Source organism: Hydra viridissima, unplaced genomic scaffold (assembly GCF_058129835.1).
Source record: "Hydra viridissima isolate aposymbiotic clone 2 unplaced genomic scaffold, HvirCarnegie_v1 scaffold_3, whole genome shotgun sequence".
NCBI classification, from domain to species: Eukaryota; Metazoa; Cnidaria; class Hydrozoa; order Anthoathecata; family Hydridae; genus Hydra; species Hydra viridissima.
In genome coordinates, this window is record NW_028324302.1 from 8,037,501 (window position 1) to 8,059,493 (window position 21,993).

Genomic DNA, 21,993 nt, shown 5'->3' on the forward strand with positions numbered 1-21,993 from the left:
AGTTTTTCATTTATCTATGACTTTCTTCTCAAAGATGGCGTTTTAAGGAAATCTACGAAGGTTATTTATGCTAGCGAAAATAATCAAACGGTTATAAAAATTTGGTGGCAATCTGTTCTTTTAAATTTATATTATTATAAAAGATTCATAACTGATGTTGTTCGCCTGTTTTTAGCCAGCACGAATTTCCGTGTTTTTTTTTTTTAGAAAAGGTCATCTCAAGTGAGTTAGGCCACGTCCTTATAAGTTCCAGTGTGGTCCATTTTCTCATGCGGGTACAAAATGTTCTAATTTTAATTCGACATCAGAGCCGAATCATAACTTGACAAAAGTAAGAAAGGGAACAACATAACTAGACAAACTGAAAGTAAGAGTAACTACAGGACAATTTCATTAAAGATGTTAACATTTATTTCTGTTTTAAACACAAAACTTTACAACATGTTGTAAGTATTTATTAAAAAACAGTGGCCGACCCAGGATCTAATCTTTACGAGGACGGGGGGGGAGGGGGAAGAGGGTGGAATGTTTGTATATAAAAAAAAAAAATTCTTATTGAAACAATTATACATCGTTAAATTATATAACAATTATATGTTGTCACATGGGGGCATATTTAACATAACTAAGTAAATAACACCTTTGGAACTTATAAATTAACACCTAGGAAGGGTGTTTAATAAATCTTTTAAAATATTTTCCTCATCCCCTGGATTTGCCACTGCTAAAAATGATTTTGTATAGTTAAGTATGTTACAAGAAATATATAATGTAGTAGCAAACTTTATGCTCTTCAGAGTTGAATAGCTACTTACAATATACATATGCAATACTGTGCAAATGAAAGCGGTAACTAATACAATTTCCACCGCAAAGTCATGTACAAGATTTTGTTTGTTTAATGAATTAAAGGCGAAGCATATTTTTCATTTGCGCAATTTCTGAGATCATCAGAGATTGGTAGAACACAGTGGAGTCCTGGTCTAATATAATAGTTTATACAGTGGTTTTCATAAATTTAGACGCACTCATATTTGAGAATTTAAATTTTTAGTTTTTTAACGATAAAATAATAACGAAAAAAGATTTCGGTTTAGTTTTTTTTCTATTTATTAGATAAATATATACAGAATACAAAATTTAAAAAGAAATTTACAAAAAAAATACAAATACTAAGTAATATTTAGGTACAACTACATGGTGTTAAAAAAACAAGATAAAAAAAATTATTCATAAATTTAGACGCACGATCCATTAGGAGGCGTAATTCATGAACCAATCAATATTTTGTGTATCCGCCTTTTGCTTTAATACAACTAAGAACTCTTCTAGGCATAGACTCAACAAGATTTTTGCACATCGCTTCTGGGACCCTATACCAGGTCTCCTTAAGGACGTCCTTCAGCTGGCTAAGTGTGGAAATGTGAACCTTTGCAAATTCACGGTCAATTCAAGCCCAAATGTTTTCAATTGGGTTCAAATCAGGTGAGTATGGAGGCCACGGTATTGTCTTGATATTATTATCGTTGAACCACTCCTTTGTATAGTATGCAGTATGTGCAGTAGCGCCATCTTGTTGAAGTTTCCATGGTTTATCATTGAGCATAAGCAGGTCAATTGATGGAATTAGTTTGTTTTCCAGTACTTCTACGTATATTCTGGAGTTGATTCTTCCGGTGTATGTTTGGCACATACCAACACCTTTGTAATTGAAGCATGACCAGATTCCTATCGAGCCTCCTCCACTTTGTACAGTCGGTCTGATGTACCTGGCGTAATACTTTTCGTGAGCCATTCTTTTGACTGTTATGTTAGATTTGCGATTGATAAGCTCAAAGTTACACTCATCACTCCACATAATGTTCTTCCATTGTTCTATTGTCTTATACCTTCTTTCACGACACCATTTTAGTCTCCTTTGTTTATCATATGGACGAAAGAGCGGTTTCTTCAAAGCAGAGAAGACTCCAATCTTATATTTGATAAGTACTTGGCGGACTGTGCTTTGAGAAATAGATGTATTTCGCGTTGTATTGAATTCTGTGGCCAATTCTTTGTAACTAATTCTTGGATTGGCTCTGATAGCTCTAAAAAGGGCACTATCGTCCTTTCTGGTGGTTGACAAGGGTCTACCTGGCCTCGTTTTCTCGCTGGCATCACCAGTTTGAAGAAAGTTTTGCTTCGTTGTCCGAACGCATTTCTCAGAGACTCCAACTAACCAGGCGATTTCTCTATTAACCTAACTTTTGATTATTTATTAAATAATGATTTGTTTATTTATTAACTAATTCCAGGTAAGTTATATTTATATAAGGTTTTTTGACAAAATCAATTAGTTTAGGCCTATTAATGAGAAATATGGGAAAAAAACTACTAATTAGCTATCAACTAACAAGGTATAAGACTTTTTTGATTGTGCGTCTAAATTTATGAATAAAATAAGATCAAGCTTATCAATTAACTTTTTTTGTGTTAAATGGTATAAAATGAGTAATAAACATCCTGTAAAAAAAATTAAGGTACTCTATAATAGTTTCACTTCCTCTACTAATTTATATATCAAACATAGCGGTAGCACTTTTATTTTATCTTTATTTTAAGCATTTTCTTACATATACAGTGGTGGCCAAAAGTCTTGGAACAACATATTTTATGTTATGATAAATTTTTATACTAAAAATAATAAACAATAACAGTAAAATAAATAAAAAAATAGATAGGTTGTAAGTATTTTTTTAAACAACATTCTCTTTAAAAATATACCTCAAACCTTCAAAATTTTTACTTTAGATCAAAAATAAATTTTTTTGGTCGTTAAATGTTTTGTTCCAAGACTTTTGGCCACCGCTGTATGTAAAAAAAATGAGTGCGTCTAAATTTATGAAAACCACTGTAGAAGCTATTCAATTACTTTTCTTTTTTTCATTGAACTACAAGTCAATTTTCTATTTGTTGAATACTTTAAATTAAGTTCTTATTTTTTATTTAAAAAAAAAAAAAAACTATTCTAAGTAAAATCCAAGCATTTCGTTATTAAATAGAAATAGAAATTGTTTTACACCAACAAAGCGTTAGTCAAATCGAAATAGTCAAAAATATTAAATATTCTGGAAACGCGGTGCACAAAGTAATTAAAAAGCCCGCTTAAGCCGGTATGTTGTGTATAAAATAAAGTCGACCCAGAAAGCTAAATAAACGTGATGAACAATTTCTAAAAGTTACTTCTTTGCGTCATTATAAAAAAGTTAGCATAAAACTAGCTATAGGTACCGCAGTACAATCTTCAACAGTCAAAGATCTTTGATAAAACATGGCTGTGTTGTAAGAAAATCACTTTTGCGTAAAGGAAATAAAACACTAAATTATGCAAAGGAACGCCAAAGTTAGCAAAACAATTATTGGAAAAAGGTGTTGTGGACCGATGAATCCAAATTCAATTATTCGGAAACAATCCACGACAATTGTTAAGCGGAGAAGCAATGAAGCACTTGTCGAACCATGCTTAAAAAGCTGCTGTTAAGCATCGTGGCAGTATATATTAAGCATCGTGGCGGTATTCGTTTGCGTTTTTTTCAGTATATATTTGGTTATATTTTTGGTAAAAGTAATTGTGAAAGTAGAGAAAAAACCTCTATTGGGGAAAAGTAAAGACAATTTTTTAAAGAACCCTGCCTTCGGAATAAGGATTAATTGGGGATAAGTTTATCTAAAAGCAAGATAATGAACCGAAGCACACTTCCAAAACTGCTAAAATCATTTTATTAACGCAGGAGTACTTTATAAATTGTTATTGTATCCCCCCCCCCCCCCCCATCCTCCTCTCACAGGGTTCAGATTTAAAAATTATCGAGCACGTATAGGATCATCTAGATATAAAACAACAAAGAGATTATTAAAAATAATGCCAGTCATACTAAATGTTAAGGTAATCGTGTATCAATACTAATATACTACTAAATTTTTTGTTTGTTTGTTTAAAATATAACTATTTATTACATAAATAGTAGAAAAGTCTCAATTTTTAAAATATTACTAAAATATAGCAATAGCTCGTTGTTAGAAACAACTCATCAAGGTTGTTAGTTGTTGAGAGGCTTTTGACGATTCGCAGTTCGAGTTTCTGGCGGATAGGATCGCACTTACTTTTCTTGATTGGCGAAATGACAGGCAACTCATTTTGTTTTCAGCTTTGTCTTCAACTTTATTGTTCTTATCTATTTTGATATTCACTTTAAAGAAAATTTTCATTGATCAGCTTGTTTAATTTCTGGTTGCAATCTTGTTCTCTTGTGGCTAACCTCAAGCTGAGAAGACTTGCTTTGAGTTTGCTCAGTTTTCTGGAATTCAGAGTTGTTTTTTGGCAGCCCCAAACAACAATTGGAAGCTTTCTGGCTATTTTTTTTCCACCATTCTACTGTGTTGATTATTTTTCAATTTTTTTTATTTAAATGTGACATAAAACATTTTATGTGAATGTCAAAAGAATGATTTGAATTCACCATCAATTTTGGTCTTTCATTGGGGATTTGCACTTGGAGGTGTAATTGGTTGTAAGTATATTTTCTCTTGCCAGTCGACACAACACTGATGCTTTTTAATTATTTCATTGAAAACATCAATAATATAGATAAATCATCGAATCATGTTTTTTATGTCGAAGTTTGGAAATGTTTCTTTTGGTTGGTTCTTTAACTCATAATAAAACATTTTAATGAAGTCTACACCATTGTTGATGCTGTGTTGCCCAACTGAAAGTCTAACCAGAATAAATCCTGCACCACTAGGTGAAGAGTTGGCCACAAATCTGCTGAAGAAAGAATTAGTTTTTACTTTTTGATTCAAATGATTTAAAACTGGCTGAGCAAAATAAAATCCCGAATTCCATGGTCTGGAGACTTATTGGTATATTAGAAGATGGACAAACGCGGCATGCAGTCACTCAAGCATGTCATGTATCTCAAAGTGTAATTTCCCAACTTAAGAATTTCTTTCTGGAGACAGGAAACGTTCAGGAAATGGTCAAGGTTGCCCCTCATCCAAGAAGTTATTGGTATTTGTCAGTAATTGCCAAAAGAGATCGTAGATACAACGCAGCTAAACTTACAAATACATTTGTATTAGGAACAGGAACTCTGGTATCAACACAGACAGTACTAAATTGTCTTTATGCCCTATCTATTCATCTGATTTTAATCTAATCAAGTATGCCATGGAATTCCTTAGGTAGGCGCATTGTGTAAGCTTCAAAAGTTCGAACTTGCTCTTATAGAGGAGTAGGCCAAATACCTCACAAAAACAGTTTGATCGTCTCATTAAATCTATGCTTTCAAGATGTCTCGGTACATAATATAAAAAATTATTTTTTCTTTTAACTGAAACCACATGCCCTAACAACAAAAAAACGTTGTGTATTGTTTAAATGCACACTAAAAGTTATGATTATAAGAAGAAGTTTATAATTATCTGACAAAAAAAAATATCATCTAATTGTTTTAAGTAGTATTTATAAAAACACAGTTCATTTTTTAAAGAAAATTTAAATACCCAATTTTCAAGTTTGGTTGCAATTGCATTTTCAATATGATGATCATCAAAACAACTGCATTTTATGACGAATATTCTTTCCCCAAATATCTTTGATACATAGGAGAGTGTTAAAGCCAAATATGGGTTACTGTTACGAGAAGGTCAGGTATCTGTTAAGAATTCATACTTTTCACTTAGGATAGTTCTTTTTATAACACCTTGTCAAGCGCATCTTTGATATTCACAAACAACAACTTGTTGGAGAACAACATTTTTTTTTAAACATAAATCCTGTTTTTTTTTATATAAAAAGTTATACCATTGTTTTACGTTTATAACCTTTAAATTTTCTGTATTCCATTTTTGTTTTTTTTAAATAGAAAGGATTATATACAAAAAAAAAAAAAAAGCATGTGTCTGCATTCATGGGACAATTTCTTTTCACATAAGGACTAGCAACTAAGATTAAGTTTTAGAAATGTTTAATAGACAAAAATAACTAGTTAACATAAAATAAAATAAACTAGTTAACATAAAAAATAGTAAAATGCAATTTCTATTAATATTTTATTATGTTAACTATTCGTGTTTTAAAGCGAATATTCCTGATTTCTGACAACAAATTTCTAATATTTTCGATGCTAGTTTTATTCTGCGATAAATTAGTTGTATGAAAAATTAGCAATGCTTTTTGCTCCATCAAATCTTTAATGAAATTCGATCTTCTCATTCTATCTTAAACCTGTTCGGTTCTTAAAAGTTATTTCATTATAAGCAGTTTCTAGGCAATTTGATTTAGAACATTTTAACAAATTCGGTTCTACTATTGCACGACAAATTGTAATCACAATTAACTTTGTTTTTTTTCTCTCAAATATCACTTATCAAATAAATATTAGAGTAAATTTCGAATATTAGAATTTGAATATCTTACACATATCTTACATATATTTGATAAATGTTACAACTAAAAATGGAAACCGTTGAAGAAGAAAAGATGCATGATTAATAGATGCATGATTTACTGAATTCAGCAAGGAAAACTCTACTTCCCTTGAAGCTGAAGGATTTTCTATCAAATTTCTACAAAGCTTCTTAAGGGCGAAATGATCTGAGCAAAAAAGAGCCAGGGAGCCAACGTCTGACAAAATTTTTGAATACTGCTCCAAAGCAGAAGCAAAACAATTTGTTTAGACTTTGATGAAAAATTTATTCCCATCCAATATTCTTCAAAATCAGCTGAAAAAAGCTAATCGATCATCACAAACGTTAAAATCACCTGAAAGACAATGCATTTCAGAAGAGAACTGACAATTTAAACTGCCCCTGAAAAAGTTTTCTCCACACTCGAACCAAAATAAAAAATCAGAAACAATTTAAAGTCACATTAAAACTCTTTTTCTCCTAAAAATATGTGTTTCTCACAGAAAAACAAAAACATGTATTTCTACAGAAAAACCAAAATAAAATTTTTCCACGGTTATTTTGAACTTAATTTTTTATCTTTAGGGGAAAGTCAGGTAATATGGAATAGTGGGTAATATGGGAAACCCCTATTATCTACTTATAGGTCAGTGCTATAAAATATTTGTTGAATTTGAAACGAGGCTAATATCAGGAGGTTACTTCCGCAAGTATAGGTTGTTCTCTTTCGAATTATTTGCGTCTGAAAAAAACCTTGCAAGTTTTCACCAGTGAACCTTACATAACATCGACTTTGTTACAGGAGGCCAAAATAGTCTAAAAAGGTAAACTATCTTACTATATTCAGAATTTAATTAGTAACTGACCAATTATTAAACATAAAATGCCTTTTAAGGGTTGTCCATTCCACGTAGTACTTAAAAAAAAAAAAAATTAGATGTGTGCTATATAGTGGGGTAATATGGGATACCATCCCATATTACCCACGTTATTTCCATTATTTTCTTTTCATCTTATTATATTTTCAATGCTAATTCTGCTTTTATTGTATTGTCAGTATTGAGCTAACCAGGCACCTCTAGTGATACACCCATGTTGGCTAGTGACATAAGTCCTTACCCCGTAGCCAAAGAAAGGGTGAACAGAACCAGAAGGCGTAAGGGATTTACTGCCGTGCTGACAAGTTCCCCTTACAAACAATCGCTTAGTGAGAAGCCTGAAAAAAATGAAAAGACAAAAGGAAAATCAAAAAAAGCCGAAAAAAGTCAAAACAAACAGGCGCAACAATGACGAGTGCGTTAATGGTTGATAATGACACTCCATGCATATACTGAACTGGCTTATTCTCGGAAGATGGCCAAGGAGAGCAGTGGTTCATGTGCCAAACTTGCAGAAAATGAGCCCACACAGAATGTGCAGGGGCTGATGAAGACGAATTTAAATGTGGTTTATGCATTGATAGCGATTAAAAATTGAAATTCTTTTTTATTAATCTTTTCTTTTTTTTGTAATATTAAAGCTGTTTTTATTTTTATAATATGGGATATCCAAACATTTTCTGTTTATTAAATTTTCTCAAAGTGTATTGAAGCTTTTAGACTCATCTTTTACAGAAATGATATTTGATAGCAATTGAAACTAACTGACTATTAGCAACAACATTAATTTTTAAAATTTCATTTTTATAGTTCGTATGTATGTATGTATGTATGTATGTATGTATGTATGTATGTATGTATGTATGTATGTATGTATGTATGTATGTATGTATGAATGTATGAATGTACCCAGATAGCACATAGACGTTGGCCCAACGTTGGATCAACGTCGAAAAATTCGTTGGCCGATGGTCGGCAACCGACATCGAGCCAACGTGGATTTGATAGTCGGCGCGACGTCGCAACCAACCGTTGGGTTAACGTTGGCCCAACGTCGGATATCGACGTTGGGCGAGCGTCGCATTCTGACGTTGGTCCAACGTATAATTCAAATAATATTAGTTTTACTTGTTTGCAAAAACTTTGATTTTGATTCAAAAGGTGTGCTTATCTTTTCAATCAAAAACAAAGTCTTTGCAATCAAATTAAAACCATTAATTTGACTAAAGTGTAACTTTTTTCAACTAAAGGGTAAATGTTTTTTTAATTAAAGCGTAACTTCTTCTTTGTAATGTTGAATAAAATGTAATGTCCAAATAAGTTTGAATAAAATTTGACGCTGATGAACGAAAATAAAACATTGATTAATGAACCAACTTAAATTAAACAATTACTAAGAGAAAATCAATATTTGTTGTAATAAACATTTTAATTATGTTAAAATATTTGTACACATGTTCAAACAAAATAACGTTCTTCTCGACTGCTAAGCATCCTTACGAATCTTGCATCTTTACTTCACTTGAGACTACAACAAAGTTCGAATGTTCCTCGTTATACAATTTGATAGAAATCTTTCGTTTTATGAGCTTTAGGCATTGCCATAGCTACTGCTAAAATTATAGGTGTTCATATATTTTTGTGTTTATATATATTATTAGCAAACACTTATCAGTTTCAACTTTTTTACCCAAAGTTTCGTCAATAAAGACTTTTCAGAAATCTGGAGGGAGAGGGGAGGACTAATCGCTAATTGGATTTTTGAAAAGTCTTTAAAAGTGATTTCTAATAATTTATTATTGCTTTGTTTTTGTAAGAATAGAGGGGGTGTAACCTCTTCAAATTATCAAAATATCTTTTTTTTTTTTTTCGTTTAAATTTTGATTTTCCCCCCTTAACTTTTGTTTTAGTCCCCCCCCCCCCACACAACTTTTATGATCTTCCTATGCCACTGCATATATGTATGTATGTATGTATGTATGTATGTATGTATGTATGTATGTATGTATGTATGTATGTATGTATGTATGTATGTATGTATGAATATATATATATATATATATATATATATATATATATATATATATATATATATATATATATATATATATATATATATATACATATACATATATATACACACACACATACACACACACATCAAATACAAAATCTATATTTAAATAATAAAATAGTTAATAACAAACATATGTAAGATATAAGCACTATATACAAATAAAATTTCAGTAAATAAAAACAAAATATTTTTGATGTATTACCTGCATAAACATGGCGACAAAATATTTTTTTAAAAATAATTAGTACATTTGTTGATATTTCACTTTCATTTTTTAATGCCACATCTAAACAAATAATTATTGAAAAATAGTATCAGTATTTTACTGCAAAAACTAGAAGTAAAATGCTTCAAATTTCTCTTATACAAATAATATATGAATTCCAATCACCATTAAAATGCTGCAAATGCATATAAAATACATTACCGTATCCCCCTTTAACAGCTGTTAAAGAGGGATATGGTAACAAATGACAAATTACAAAACAAATGCTTCACTAGACATAACTGAAAAAAAAAATTTTAACAAAAGTTTCATTCAGTAAATAATGAAACAAAGAAATTTTAAATTAACACAACACTCAGCTAAAGATGCGATAATACCTTTTTCATCAGGATTGCTATCCAGATCACTTTAATTTTTTGAGTCTGATGTGAAATAGCGTTCATCCTGATCATCGTCATAGTGATTATTAAGAATTTGAAAAGGAAAATTATCTTCATCATTGTCAATATCAATCTCATATGAATTGTCATCATAACAAACATTTTCACAATCATTAGAAATACTGCAGGTAGAAACATTACTTTTCTGATAACTTTCACCATAAATTTCTTATATATCTTATCAACTTGCTCTCTCACTCTTCTTCTGTTTGTTGCATATGAAGCAGCCATCTAAACTATTAGTATCAGTTAAATTATATTGTATAATATTAGTAGCCTAATATTATAAACTATTATTAATACAAAAAAAAAAAATTTTAAAAAAAATTTAACTTGACTACTTTAAAAATAAGAAGAGCAAGAGGTGATTTAATTCAATTTTATTTTATAAAATAAGTAAAAATATGGATAAAGTTAAATGGAATCATCCTCCTAAAATAATTAAATATGCAATAAAAAGAGGTCATACTCAGAAAATGCAAAAGCAGTTCACACATTCTACCACAAGATTTAATGTCTTCACAAACCTAACAGTTAACAATTGTAATAATTAAACAGGAGAGATAATCAACTCTGATAATGTGAATGTCTTCAAAAACAAGTTTGATTGTTTCAAAAACAAACAAAAGAAAATAAAAATATAAAAAAATAATGAAAAAATGAAAAATAAAATGAGCACTTTCCCAAAGCTGTCAAAGTTTAACATCTACAGATGTTAGACTCACCACATTGTATGTGTAGAGCAAAAAATTTATTATTATTACTATTATTACATTCTAGCATTTTATATCTTTTACAAATTTTACATCCTATCATAATTATATAAACAGTAAATTACTTAAAGTTTTTTTAGAACATTAAGAAATTTACTATCAATATTGATTAGTCCAAATATTGATTCATCAATTCAATTTTTATTAAGAAACATATATCTTTTGAATAAAATACAAATATAAGAGCATAAAATGTAGTCTTAATGCATGATATGATAGCCTAATAGAAGCTTTGGCGCTACTCCACTTTCTCCCCCCCCTAATTTTATGATTGATTCTGATAGAGAATTTTATGCTGATTAAGAATCGTATAAAAACATGGGTCTCAAAATCAACGGAAAGTGCTCTAATCTGATGTTGAAAGTACAAAAATATACCACAAATCGCTAATATTCGCCATCTTGAATTCACGAACTTTACGGTTGATATTGTTTTTAACCGCAAAACATTGCCAGCCTGGTTTTTACTATAAGGAATTTTTTCTGGTTTAATATAGATAGCGATTCCACGGCTCAACGAAAAACATCTGACGTTTGACAAAAAACACGAAATTTTCTTTTTATTTTCTTTTCTCTTTTTATAACAAGTATTTATTTATGTTTTTTTGAAGAATAGATTCTAAGGATTTGTATACAGAAATTATGTATATATATATCTATATTCCTTCGCATATTTTATGACGTTTTTTATTTTTATTTTCGCGACGTAAGAATCATTGTATATGTTTATTTGAATTATAAAAAAATCGTCTGGAATGGCTAATATAGACGCGTAAGTTCTTTCCAGAGCTATCAGGCAGACGATCGAGTTATAAAGTTATAAAACGTGTCGCTCTTGCGAAATTGCGATTCCTTCTTATGAAATTTAGTTTTGTAACAGAATTTACGATTATTTTTTCGGTTATTTTTTTTTTTTGTTATTAAAGAAAAAAATTAATTGGAAAGACAAACTTTCATGGAGTAAAAAAAAAGGGCTTTCTTAATGTTCTTTGCAAAAAATGTTCTTAATAATTTTGTGTGGCTATGAAAATAGCCGTTTTTTGATTTACACAACCTTAGGCATGAATTATAATGTATGTTACGTTTGATGCACACAGGATGTCAAACAGGATATGCTGTTAAAACTTGATCCCAAAAGTGAAAAAACCGGTGTTCGGAAAATCTCTGCATCCACATAAACTCGGATAAATAATCAGCTACCATTTCGCGATTAGTTGGCCCCATCATTGATTTGAATTTTGCTTTTGCTCGACACCACATAGCTTCCACGTGATTTGTTGTTACACCTGTCTGTGGATCTACAAAGTTGAGGGTGTGGTTAACGGTACCATGTAAATATGCTGGAGCTTGCAAATCATTATATGCTCTCCACATGTCACTCCAGACAATAGAGCCAGGAAGTATCCATTGATGTATGATAGGAATTAATGTTGCAGCATCGCGGTTCTGGACAGGAATCAAAAAGCCTTTCTTCGTTGCAGGTTCATACCCACCAAATATCCACTGCTGCGGGATTATTCTACCAACTTGATATTTTCTTCGACAAAAAACAGATTCATCTATTTCAACAATGCACCCTGGACCGCCTATTGGATCAGGGTTATTGAGGAAATATGAGACGCAAATGTCTCTGCAAAATTGATTCCAATCAACAATGGTGCTGTCGTTTCCGATATTTAACTCTTGCCTTAAATCACTTATTGATAATCCCCGGCTCTTACCTGCACTTCTACTCCAAGCGTAAGTTAAGCCCAATATTTGCCACAATTGTAGGTGAGATTTCTCAAAGAAGCTGCCTTTTCTAATGTTAAAGGTTCTTTTGCAGCGCTTGACTGGACATCTCCAAATAACTTGATCAACTGACCCATTCTTTGTTTGCTGTGTGCAGGGCACGTTACATACACTACAATTCATGCTTTCAGCGAGTAAACCATAAGTTCTGCACCAGTGAATTGTAGCTTCGATATCGTATTTGAATTTTGCTCCTATTTCTGTCAAAGAAAGTGAGTCAAAAACGTCTATTGTTGGTCTTCGAAGAGCCATGATATGTAGATAAATGAAGAAGCAGAAAAACTATTCTGAAGCACTCCTTTTTATATGACAAACATAATGAAAATGAATTCACGGGGGGTTAACTTGAAGTTTTAAAAGAAAGTCAATAGTTTTAAAGAATTATTTTTATAATTAAAAAATTTTTATCTTGTTTTAAAGTGAATTGTAAAATATAATCAATGAAAGAATTTTTCAACTTATTTGACAAAAGTTTTAAAAGACACTCAAGCTAACAAACTAAGAATCCAGTTGAAGCAAATTGACGCGATAAGAGTAAATGCCATTGAATTTCATTACCTGGTAAGAGAAAAAAAATGCGGTCAATACACCTGATTATGAAACTTAACGCACCGGTTCTTTGTTCTTTTATTCGAAATCTTTTATATAAAAAATAAAAACCAGGCTGTTGATACTTTGAAAGGATAACTTTTAAACAAAAAAAAATCACTTTTCAAGATGGCGAATATTAGCGATTTGTGGTATATTTTTGTACTTTCGACATCAGATTAGAGCACTTTCCGTTGATTTTGAGACCCATGTTTTTATACGATTCTTAATCAGCATAAAATTCTCTATCAGAATCAATCATAAAATTAGGGGGGGGAGAAAGTGGAGTAGCGCCCAATTTTGTAGATTCTCCTGCAATCAGTGCTGCTCTGAGGAGAATTTGGTGAAGCAGCACAAACTAGCTTCAGGCCATGATAATAAACAGGGTACTCAAGTTCTTGATACAAAATTAAAAAATTCTACTATCTCTAATGTAATATAGAAAAAGTTTATTTACAAATTATGTAGCTACATAATTAGTAAACTACTAGTTTAAAGTTAAATAAACACAAAAATGGAAATAAAGTACCTGTATCTCTCTAACAAACTGGATTCTAACAAAGGGGATTTCTTTTCACAACCACTTCTTCGTGTGATTCAATCTTTTTTGATTCTTTTAATACCACTTCTTCTCGTGGTTCAACCTTTCCGAGTTCTATAACGACCACTTCTTCTCGTGATTCAATCTCTTTGTTTTAGAATAATTTCTTTACAACTTCTTTGCATAACCAACAGCTAACTAAAAACGGGATTTTTTTAAGAATGGCGAAAAACTTATTTAACACTAAAACCTGTAACACACTGAACGAATTCAAAAAAGCAAAAATTCAGTCGTATTCTGACGTTGGCCCGACTTTGGTTCGACGTTATCATTTAAGTGATAAAATAAAGCAACGCTTCCGACGTTGTGCCAACGTTGGCCCAATGTATGTGTGCTAGCTGGGTATGTATGTATGTATGTATGTATGTATGTATGTATGTATGTATGTATGTATGTATGTATGTATGTATGTATGTATGTATGTATGTATGTATGTATGTATGTATGTATGTATGTATGTATGTATGTATGTTGTATGTATGTATGTATGTATGTATGTATGTATGTATGTATGTATGTATGTATGTATGTATGTATGTATGTATGTATGTATGTATGTAAAATTATATATTTTTTGAATGTATTTAATCATTTATAACACAGTTTTATTCACAGTTATAAATGATTTGTTAATCTTGTATTTTTTTATATATTTGAAGTTTGAAATTTTTGAAAAATTTTTCAAGTTTCAACTTTTTTCATACGAAGGTAATATGCGAAGAAGTATTAACGTTGTTTCACTTTCTTCGGTACACACATATTTTTCAGAGATGTATAATTTCAGCCTTAATGAAACAGTCAAAAATTTCCGAAACTTGTTTTCTGGAGAAAAAAAATTACATCACACAAAATACTCTAAGTGTGAGTGGTATCTTGTATCTGTCCCAGTGACCCTCAACATTAGAATGGAGAGCTTCTGTTGCTTGCTCACCGAATAGGTGAAGACCGATTCTTTTTATCTTCTTAATTAAGATTAGTGATAAAAAGCTCTACGTAGCATCTCAATCGAGTGATCGAGTGATTTTCTCGTTTTGAAGATGTTCTGTAACAAGTCTCTAGAGTTATCAATAAAACATAAATGCTTCTGGTAGCAAAAAAGCAAAACAGCATTAAACCCAGTTATCTAGACTTAATTTACTTGTATTGAGAGCAATTAAAAATAAATAAAACTTTTTGTTTCTTTTAATTTTAATGAATCCTTTGTTTGCTATGACTTACAAAAATGTTAACGACTATAAAATGAACCTGGAGAAAACAGATTATTTATGTAATATGTATTTATTTACAATTACATATATTTGTTTGTATATCTTTTATAAATATTTTCAAATATATTAAAAATTATTTTTTTATTAATAGACCTTAAATCCTCTCGCTACCTATAAACTCTTCGCCATCCATATTTAAAACCAGTACGTTTCTCATGTCGTACGGTTTGAAAAAGTATCTCCAAACCTTTTTGCGATAGAGAAAAGTTGCAATTGAAAGAGCAACAACCATTAATACTATTGGAATAGCTACAGGTATCCACACTGAGTTTTCATTAACTTTCCTTAGATTTTCTACGTTCAAATTAGTAGTTAATGAAGCTTGTGTAATTCGTGAACCGTCGAATATGATTGGTTTAAAATAAATCACATGCGAATGCAATTGTTCAACAATATTCTTTGCACTATTTTCAGGAGGGTAATAATCTCCGTAATCACAAAAGTATACTCGCACGTTCGAATTAAGTGTGTTTTCTGAGTCAAAAACAATTCTGCTTTCATCTAAAATACCACTTTCGGCCATCAAATATTCCTTAAGCTTTGTAAAGAATTCTTCGTCCATCGATTGGTCTTTAGCAATTTCAATCGTGAAATCAATTGATGCAGCGGACAAAAATACAGGTATGTTTTTTATTATTGATTGACACCTGGATGGTGTTATAACTTGCACCTCTACTTTGTATGTTCCAGGCGTTTTAAAGTTGTAAGTATTCTGAGGACCAAGACCTATTTCGTACTTATCATTGAATGACCAGATATATCTCGCAGTATTAACATTTGCTCTGCTCCTTTTTCCGTCTTCGTCGAAGACTGACAATATAAATTCTGTCGGTCGATCAACAAGTGCTGGCTCTATATATTTTATATCTGCATTAAGAAAAATTTCATTGACTATTTTAACTGTTACAGTTGCAGTTGCATTTCCTGCTTTGTTGAATGCTGTCATTTTTACAACGTAACTTCCTTCACTATGAAATACATGCCGAACTAATTTCATCTTGTTAAAAGTTCCAACCAAATTTTCACTTCCATCATTAAAGTTCCATTGGTATGTTGTATTGGAAAATCCGTAAATTTGATTGATTTTAAAAGTGATGCTATTAAAAACAGCTTGAGGGTTTGTTGAAGCGGTTATTTTAACAACTTTAGGCGGAAGTAATGGACAAGGCTCAAGAGAAGGCATCAACATTTTTTCAATACCTCCTTTGCAAACGTCTCCAAATCTTTTAACGTAACCTTTTGTTTTTAAATAGCTATCTTTACAACCGCTTGAGTCAAATATTTGCTTATCACTGTACGGCAAACAAAAACCACTTTTGTTTTTAAAATAGTTTGAATCACATTTGAAATCGTCCAAAACACACTCGCACGGCGTTATCGTTATCTCATTTTTAAAAGTATCTCCATTTAAGCAGTTTTTATGAGGAGCCCGCCTTTTGCTTGTCATGTTTCTTCCGAGGATACATTTATTATCATGCATCACCCACGGTATGTAATCATTTGATTTACAAACTCCCATAAAAAGGTTTTTAAAATCAAATTGCCAAACAATCCAAGTGTTCACTTTATTTCCTGATAAAAATGGCTGCTCTTGTAAAAATCCGAATACATTTAACTGAAGACTTGTACCTGAGGACTCTGTGATAATTGCAGCGATGCGTGAGTATCGTTTTGTGATTGCTACCTCTTGCCATGTATTCCCGTAATCTATTGTGTAAGATAAACCATGATCTATTGTGTAAGTTAAAGGTGTTGCAGCTATAAGTCCTCCGTGGTCTAGAATAGCATACCCATACATACTGTCCAGGTGCTCTTTCCAGTGATAACCACCGTCGAAAGAAACAAAAATTTTGTGTGGTTTAAAATTGTTTTCATTAACTTGTACTTTTCCGAGATAACCTTGTGCAATTATTACTCCAGGTGCGCTATCTTTTGATATCAGTGGAGCGGTAAATTCCGAAAACGCTTGCTCAACCTTGACGTACAAGGTAAGTTCACAAGTTCCAGTATCACAATCTTTGCTGTTGATTCGAATAGGCTGCCAATGGTGGCCCTTATCATAGCTGATTAGTGTGCCAATATTTTTCTTATTTACAATGAACGTTCCAAATGAACCACCAATTTCCAAAAAGTCTATTTTCGGAACTAAACTTTCTTTGAATCCCGTTTCCATAACAACGTCAGACTGAATAAATTGCATGTTATGTCCAATTTGTCCCGATAAGTATAAGCTCACAGTGAGATCCGGGTGTATAATTCCTAATAAATATTCATCGCTGTTTTCATTCAGGACGGCGTGGTGTAGATGCGCTTTGGTAAATTGTTTGTCGAATACCAGCTTTTCAAATATTTTGCTGTTATAAGAAACATAAATTTCTCGATCAGTCAAAAATTGAACCAGAACGAAGTTAACACCGACATAAATGGAAAATGGTACAAGATCATCTGGTATAACTTTAGAAATTGATTTACAAGGTACACTGCACATATACAAGCCAGAAGACTGAGACTTTTTATCAATTTGTATTCCCTCTTCAATTTCTATAAAAAAACTAGTAATATTTTGTTTGTAACTCCAAAAATAGTTCCTCACATTACTCGCTGCTTTTGACCATGTAAAACCGCTATCAGTGCTAATATAAACGGAATTTCCGCCTTCGGAAGTGTAATCGTAAGCAGCAATATAATTTAGCATAGTCGGATGAAAATGAATAAACGTCGGCGCAAAACTTGTTTTGATGCGCGTGAAAGAAACACCATTGTCTCTGGTTAAATATATGTATTTATTTCTGTGGTCCGTAAGTATTTTAAACTTTCTATTTAAAGGCGTTAAATAAAGACTGTGAAGAAGTGCGTCACCAAAAAATTTATTCTGTAGATCAAACGTTTTCCCGTCATCAAGTGATTTATACAAATTACTGGGACTGTTGCAGCCTTTATTAATGAGTTTATTATAATTGGACACGTTTGCAGATTCGCATGTAAGCAAAAAGATAACACCGTCAGTTGAATGTTTCCAGTAAACAAAAGCCACGTTGTTCGAATCATTTTGGAATACAAACTCTGATTTGTAGGGCTCTTTTAAAGTGTTTTCGGTTCCATTGTTTGTCGCTTTTCGAAGATTCAAACCTCTTTTTGATATGTGATGTTTCATTTTATCTTGTACTAACACGAGAGAAGGTTCGTCTTCGCTAACAACGTGCAAAGCCCCTTGAGTCAGCGCAAATCCTAACATCATTAGAAAAGCCCAGTTCATGACGATAATTTAAGATTATGTTGATATTTAAGATATGTTACACTGCTAAAACAAAAAGAAGAAAAAAAAAAAGTATAAAAAAACAGTTAAGAAGTTTCGAAAATTTGATAACTTTTAACCACACAAAATGAACGAAGAAATCTTTTGTTTCTTTAAAAGGTTTTCATGTAATCTGATAAATTGAAATATCAAGGTCAACTACATGCCATTCGATACATGTTTCAACTACATGCCATTCGATACTATTTAACAAAATTTATCTTTTAATCTATGACACAAATCTTTCTTGTAATTTCTTTCACTGAAAAAAGTTGAACTTTCTTCAAAAAAAGATCTCAGGCTATTTGTAACAAAACGTCAATTCTTTTCATACTGAAGGTTAGAAAAAGTTTCTCCTTACAAAAAGAAAATCCGCTATGTTTTCTTTCATGACACGAACCATTGTCTTATTGATTTAATGATTCAATTAGGCACGTGTTAACAAGAAGTGTATGTCAATACATAATTGTGTTTTTTTTTCAGTATGTAAATATTTGATTTTTTTGTCCTCTCGTGAAACAAGGAAACTCATTTTTATGAATTACACTCACAGCTCATAACCATCTTTCCTCAAAATATGCATTTCACTCACACATTTTTATGTGCGTATCCAAAAGTATTGGATACGCACATGAAAACTACATTTCTTCATATGGTTCAATAGAAATGATTAATTTCAGACATCAGTTTTAACATTCAGTAATAAACGTTACGTAAGAACTCTAATTGCTAAAATAATATAGAGAAAACATTGCGTTGCAATGTTTAGTTTGTATTAATTTCTATGTTAGCATGACTTAAATATACAGGAACTTCACTGTTCATCTTTTGCGTGTTTATTTCTTTTCTGCCAAAATACGGGGGACAATAACAAGTATTTTCCAGAGTATGTTTACGAAACTCTGATCTTTGAGTACTTAAAAAGTAAAAGCAAAAACAGGAATTAAAACAAAACAAATATAAGTATATAAAATTAAAAAAAAGAAGTTAATATAAGTTAACTATTAAATAAATGAATACGATAATGGTAAAATAATGTTAAATCAATAAAAAACGACAGTAATTAAAAATAGCATTTATTTTTTTATTTTTTACTTTTTTGTTATTTTAGGTTTAGTTTTAAATTTATCAGAGCCAAAATAAATCCAATTTTAATCTCACTAATTCTGAAGAAAGCGATGGAACAGAGTAAATGAGCACGGAGTATTCAAACAAACAAAAATATTTACCTCAATGTGTTTTGATTAACAATTCTAAGGTTATCTTTTGAATTTCTGCAACGATTAGTGTTAAAATTCGGCAGAAACATTAAAACATCAAGTTCCATGAATCAAAACGATAAAATAATGGTTACAGATTTATTAGTCTTCGTTCTTTACACTTGAAACTTGTTTACTCTTGTTTCTGACACCAAGAACCTTCAAGAGATGATTTAACGGTTTTTAAATTTATTAATCAGAATTTGAAAAGAAATGGTTTTTTGTTTTTATCATATTACACAATATTTTGTATTGCAGCCAAAAAAGGCGTGTTTTTTTCGATAGGAAAACAACAAAAGTTGTTGGTTATCTGCAGTTACTAATCTGTATTACAACTACTGATTTTTTTAACTGAGGACATAACGGTGTTCATTACTGTTCTTATATAGGCCTTATTTGTTGGCCATGAGTTTTTAACAAATCGATCAAATACGATCTGGACCATGAGCTTGTATCAACCCGGTCTGATAGCATTAAGCTTTTTTAAACCCTCCGTTATAAATCGCAAACTCGTTTAACTGGTAGAGAGTGATACAATAGCGGGAACTGCCGTGTTTTCGTAGTAATTATCACGACAATACAGCTGTAATAACGCGGTAACGGTAACGGTAACATATCTGTTTAGGCGACAATGGCAATCGTTTGTAATAAATAAAAGCTTGAAATAAAAGTTAAAACTAACGAAGTTAACAAACTGGCAGTCTTCAAACTTATTTTTACAAACGATGAAAGTTTGTGTTGCGTTGAAAGATCCCCGATGACAGAACGATGGATGACCGTTGAAGATCCCGGAACGAGCGATGGATGACCATTCTTCTTATAGGTGAAAGTCGGCAATGTTTTCAGCGAGTTCTTTGTTCAATTTGTAAATTTGTGCCAAAATGAAAAATATTTTATTATTTTGGTATACCTTGTAAATTCCTAATGCATGGTAGAACTCCATGCATTAGAAATAGACAAAATACATCAAAACAATAAAATATTTTGTTGATTGCGTATAATACTTAAAAATATCCCAACCAACCAAATAAAAGAACAAACGTAAAAGTACTAAATATCGTGTTGGTTCAAATTCTGTTGGGTTTATCTTTATGAATCGTTTATCTAATTTCATCGAACAAACATATTGAACATATCTCTAAATAAAAACCATAGATTTTTGATCATTTAAATCAATATCAAGATATTTGTTGTTAATAAGGTTTTTACAAAAAAATCCTGGTCATTCCAAATATTAATTCAGTAGTAAAACGGTATGTCCGAAATAAAATAAAATAAAGACAAATGAAAAACATTAGAAATAACTAATCACATGATAAAAGTAGACTCAAAAAACAGATTTTTAAAAGAGATCAAATATAGAACAAATAGTCAATGTAATGTATTCATATAAACATGCACATATGCACAAATAAAAAATTTAAAAAATATACATATACATATAGAAAAACATATTCATATATAAAAAAAAGAGGATGAAGTTAAGCGTAACTTTTTTGGTTGAAATGATGGAGTGGCTTTAAGAACAGATTCATGGACCTAAGGATAAAATCTATTTTTAGGTTGGTATAGAAGAGTGTTCAAAGAAAGGATATACTGGTTTGTAATGGAATTTATTTCATGCTTAGTTGTCTGTTTTATTGGGATAGTTAAGTTGTTGTAAGTGACTGATCTTAAATTAAGCCTACACGTTGTTCTAGTATTAAAGTAGTTATGAAATATGGTAAGTAATTATGAAATATGGTAGCTTGTGAAATATGGTACCTTGTTGTTGATCCCAGACAAACGAACAATTTAGGAACTGGATTAAATAATTAAAATGAAAAACTTTGTGTAAGATTTTGAAGATACAGGGTGTCGGTAGGGAAGTTTTTTGGGCAGAAATGCTCATATTGCTTTATTTTGAAGTGAAGAGATTTTAGAAAGACAGACAGTTTTCGATTTGTCTCCAAGCTTGACATGCATATCGTAAATTTGAACCTAAAACTTAGTGATGCATAAATAGTAAAATTAACGTTAACGTACTGTCGAACTTTTGTTTTGTCGAACTTTACTTTAAAATTAAGCCGTTGGAACGGCTTAGGTGCTGTTAAGCTTTCTTTACCACGGATTTAGCAACTGATAATTTGGCGCTCTTTTTCGCAGGAGTCATTTTCACTACAGCTTTTTTTTTGGCACTTTCTCTTTGGCTGTCGCTTTTTTTACTGCAGCTTTCTTTTTTGGCGTAGTTTTCTTTTTGGCGTGTTTCTTTATTCTGGTTTCTTTTTTAGGTTTTTTTTGGCTGCGACTACAACAGGGGCGGTAGGCTTCTTTGCTGCTTTGGGCTTCGCGGCAATTCTAAACGAGCC

The 21,993-nt window shown here is 31.2% G+C and overlaps 2 protein-coding genes and 1 pseudogene across 3 annotated transcripts; all 3 read right to left on the bottom strand.

Moving 5' to 3' along the window:
* Positions 1–8,646: 8,646 nt before the first annotated feature.
* On the bottom strand, positions 8,647–10,864 carry LOC149890834 (uncharacterized; annotated as a pseudogene). Its single transcript, XR_016451121.1, has 5 exons — positions 10,797–10,864; positions 10,541–10,598; positions 10,009–10,307; positions 9,608–9,691; positions 8,647–8,941 (listed from the first exon to the last, which is right to left on the bottom strand). The product of XR_016451121.1 is annotated as an uncharacterized LOC149890834 (transcript).
* Positions 10,865–11,944: 1,080 nt separating this feature from the next.
* LOC149890835 (uncharacterized) lies at positions 11,945–12,886 on the bottom strand. Its single transcript, XM_090081978.1, has one exon. The coding sequence runs from the start codon at positions 12,884–12,886 to the stop codon at positions 11,945–11,947; it is 942 nt and encodes a 313-aa protein (XP_089938104.1).
* A 2,234-nt stretch (positions 12,887–15,120) lies between these two features.
* On the bottom strand, positions 15,121–20,001 carry LOC145201971 (VPS10 domain-containing receptor SorCS1-like). The gene is made up of 2 exons (XM_090081837.1): positions 19,616–20,001; positions 15,121–18,392 (listed from the first exon to the last, which is right to left on the bottom strand). The coding sequence occupies exon 2, from the start codon at positions 18,345–18,347 to the stop codon at positions 15,186–15,188; it is 3,162 nt and encodes a 1,053-aa protein (XP_089937963.1). The 5' UTR covers positions 18,348–18,392; positions 19,616–20,001; the 3' UTR covers positions 15,121–15,185.
* Between the last annotated feature and the right edge of the window lie 1,992 nt (positions 20,002–21,993).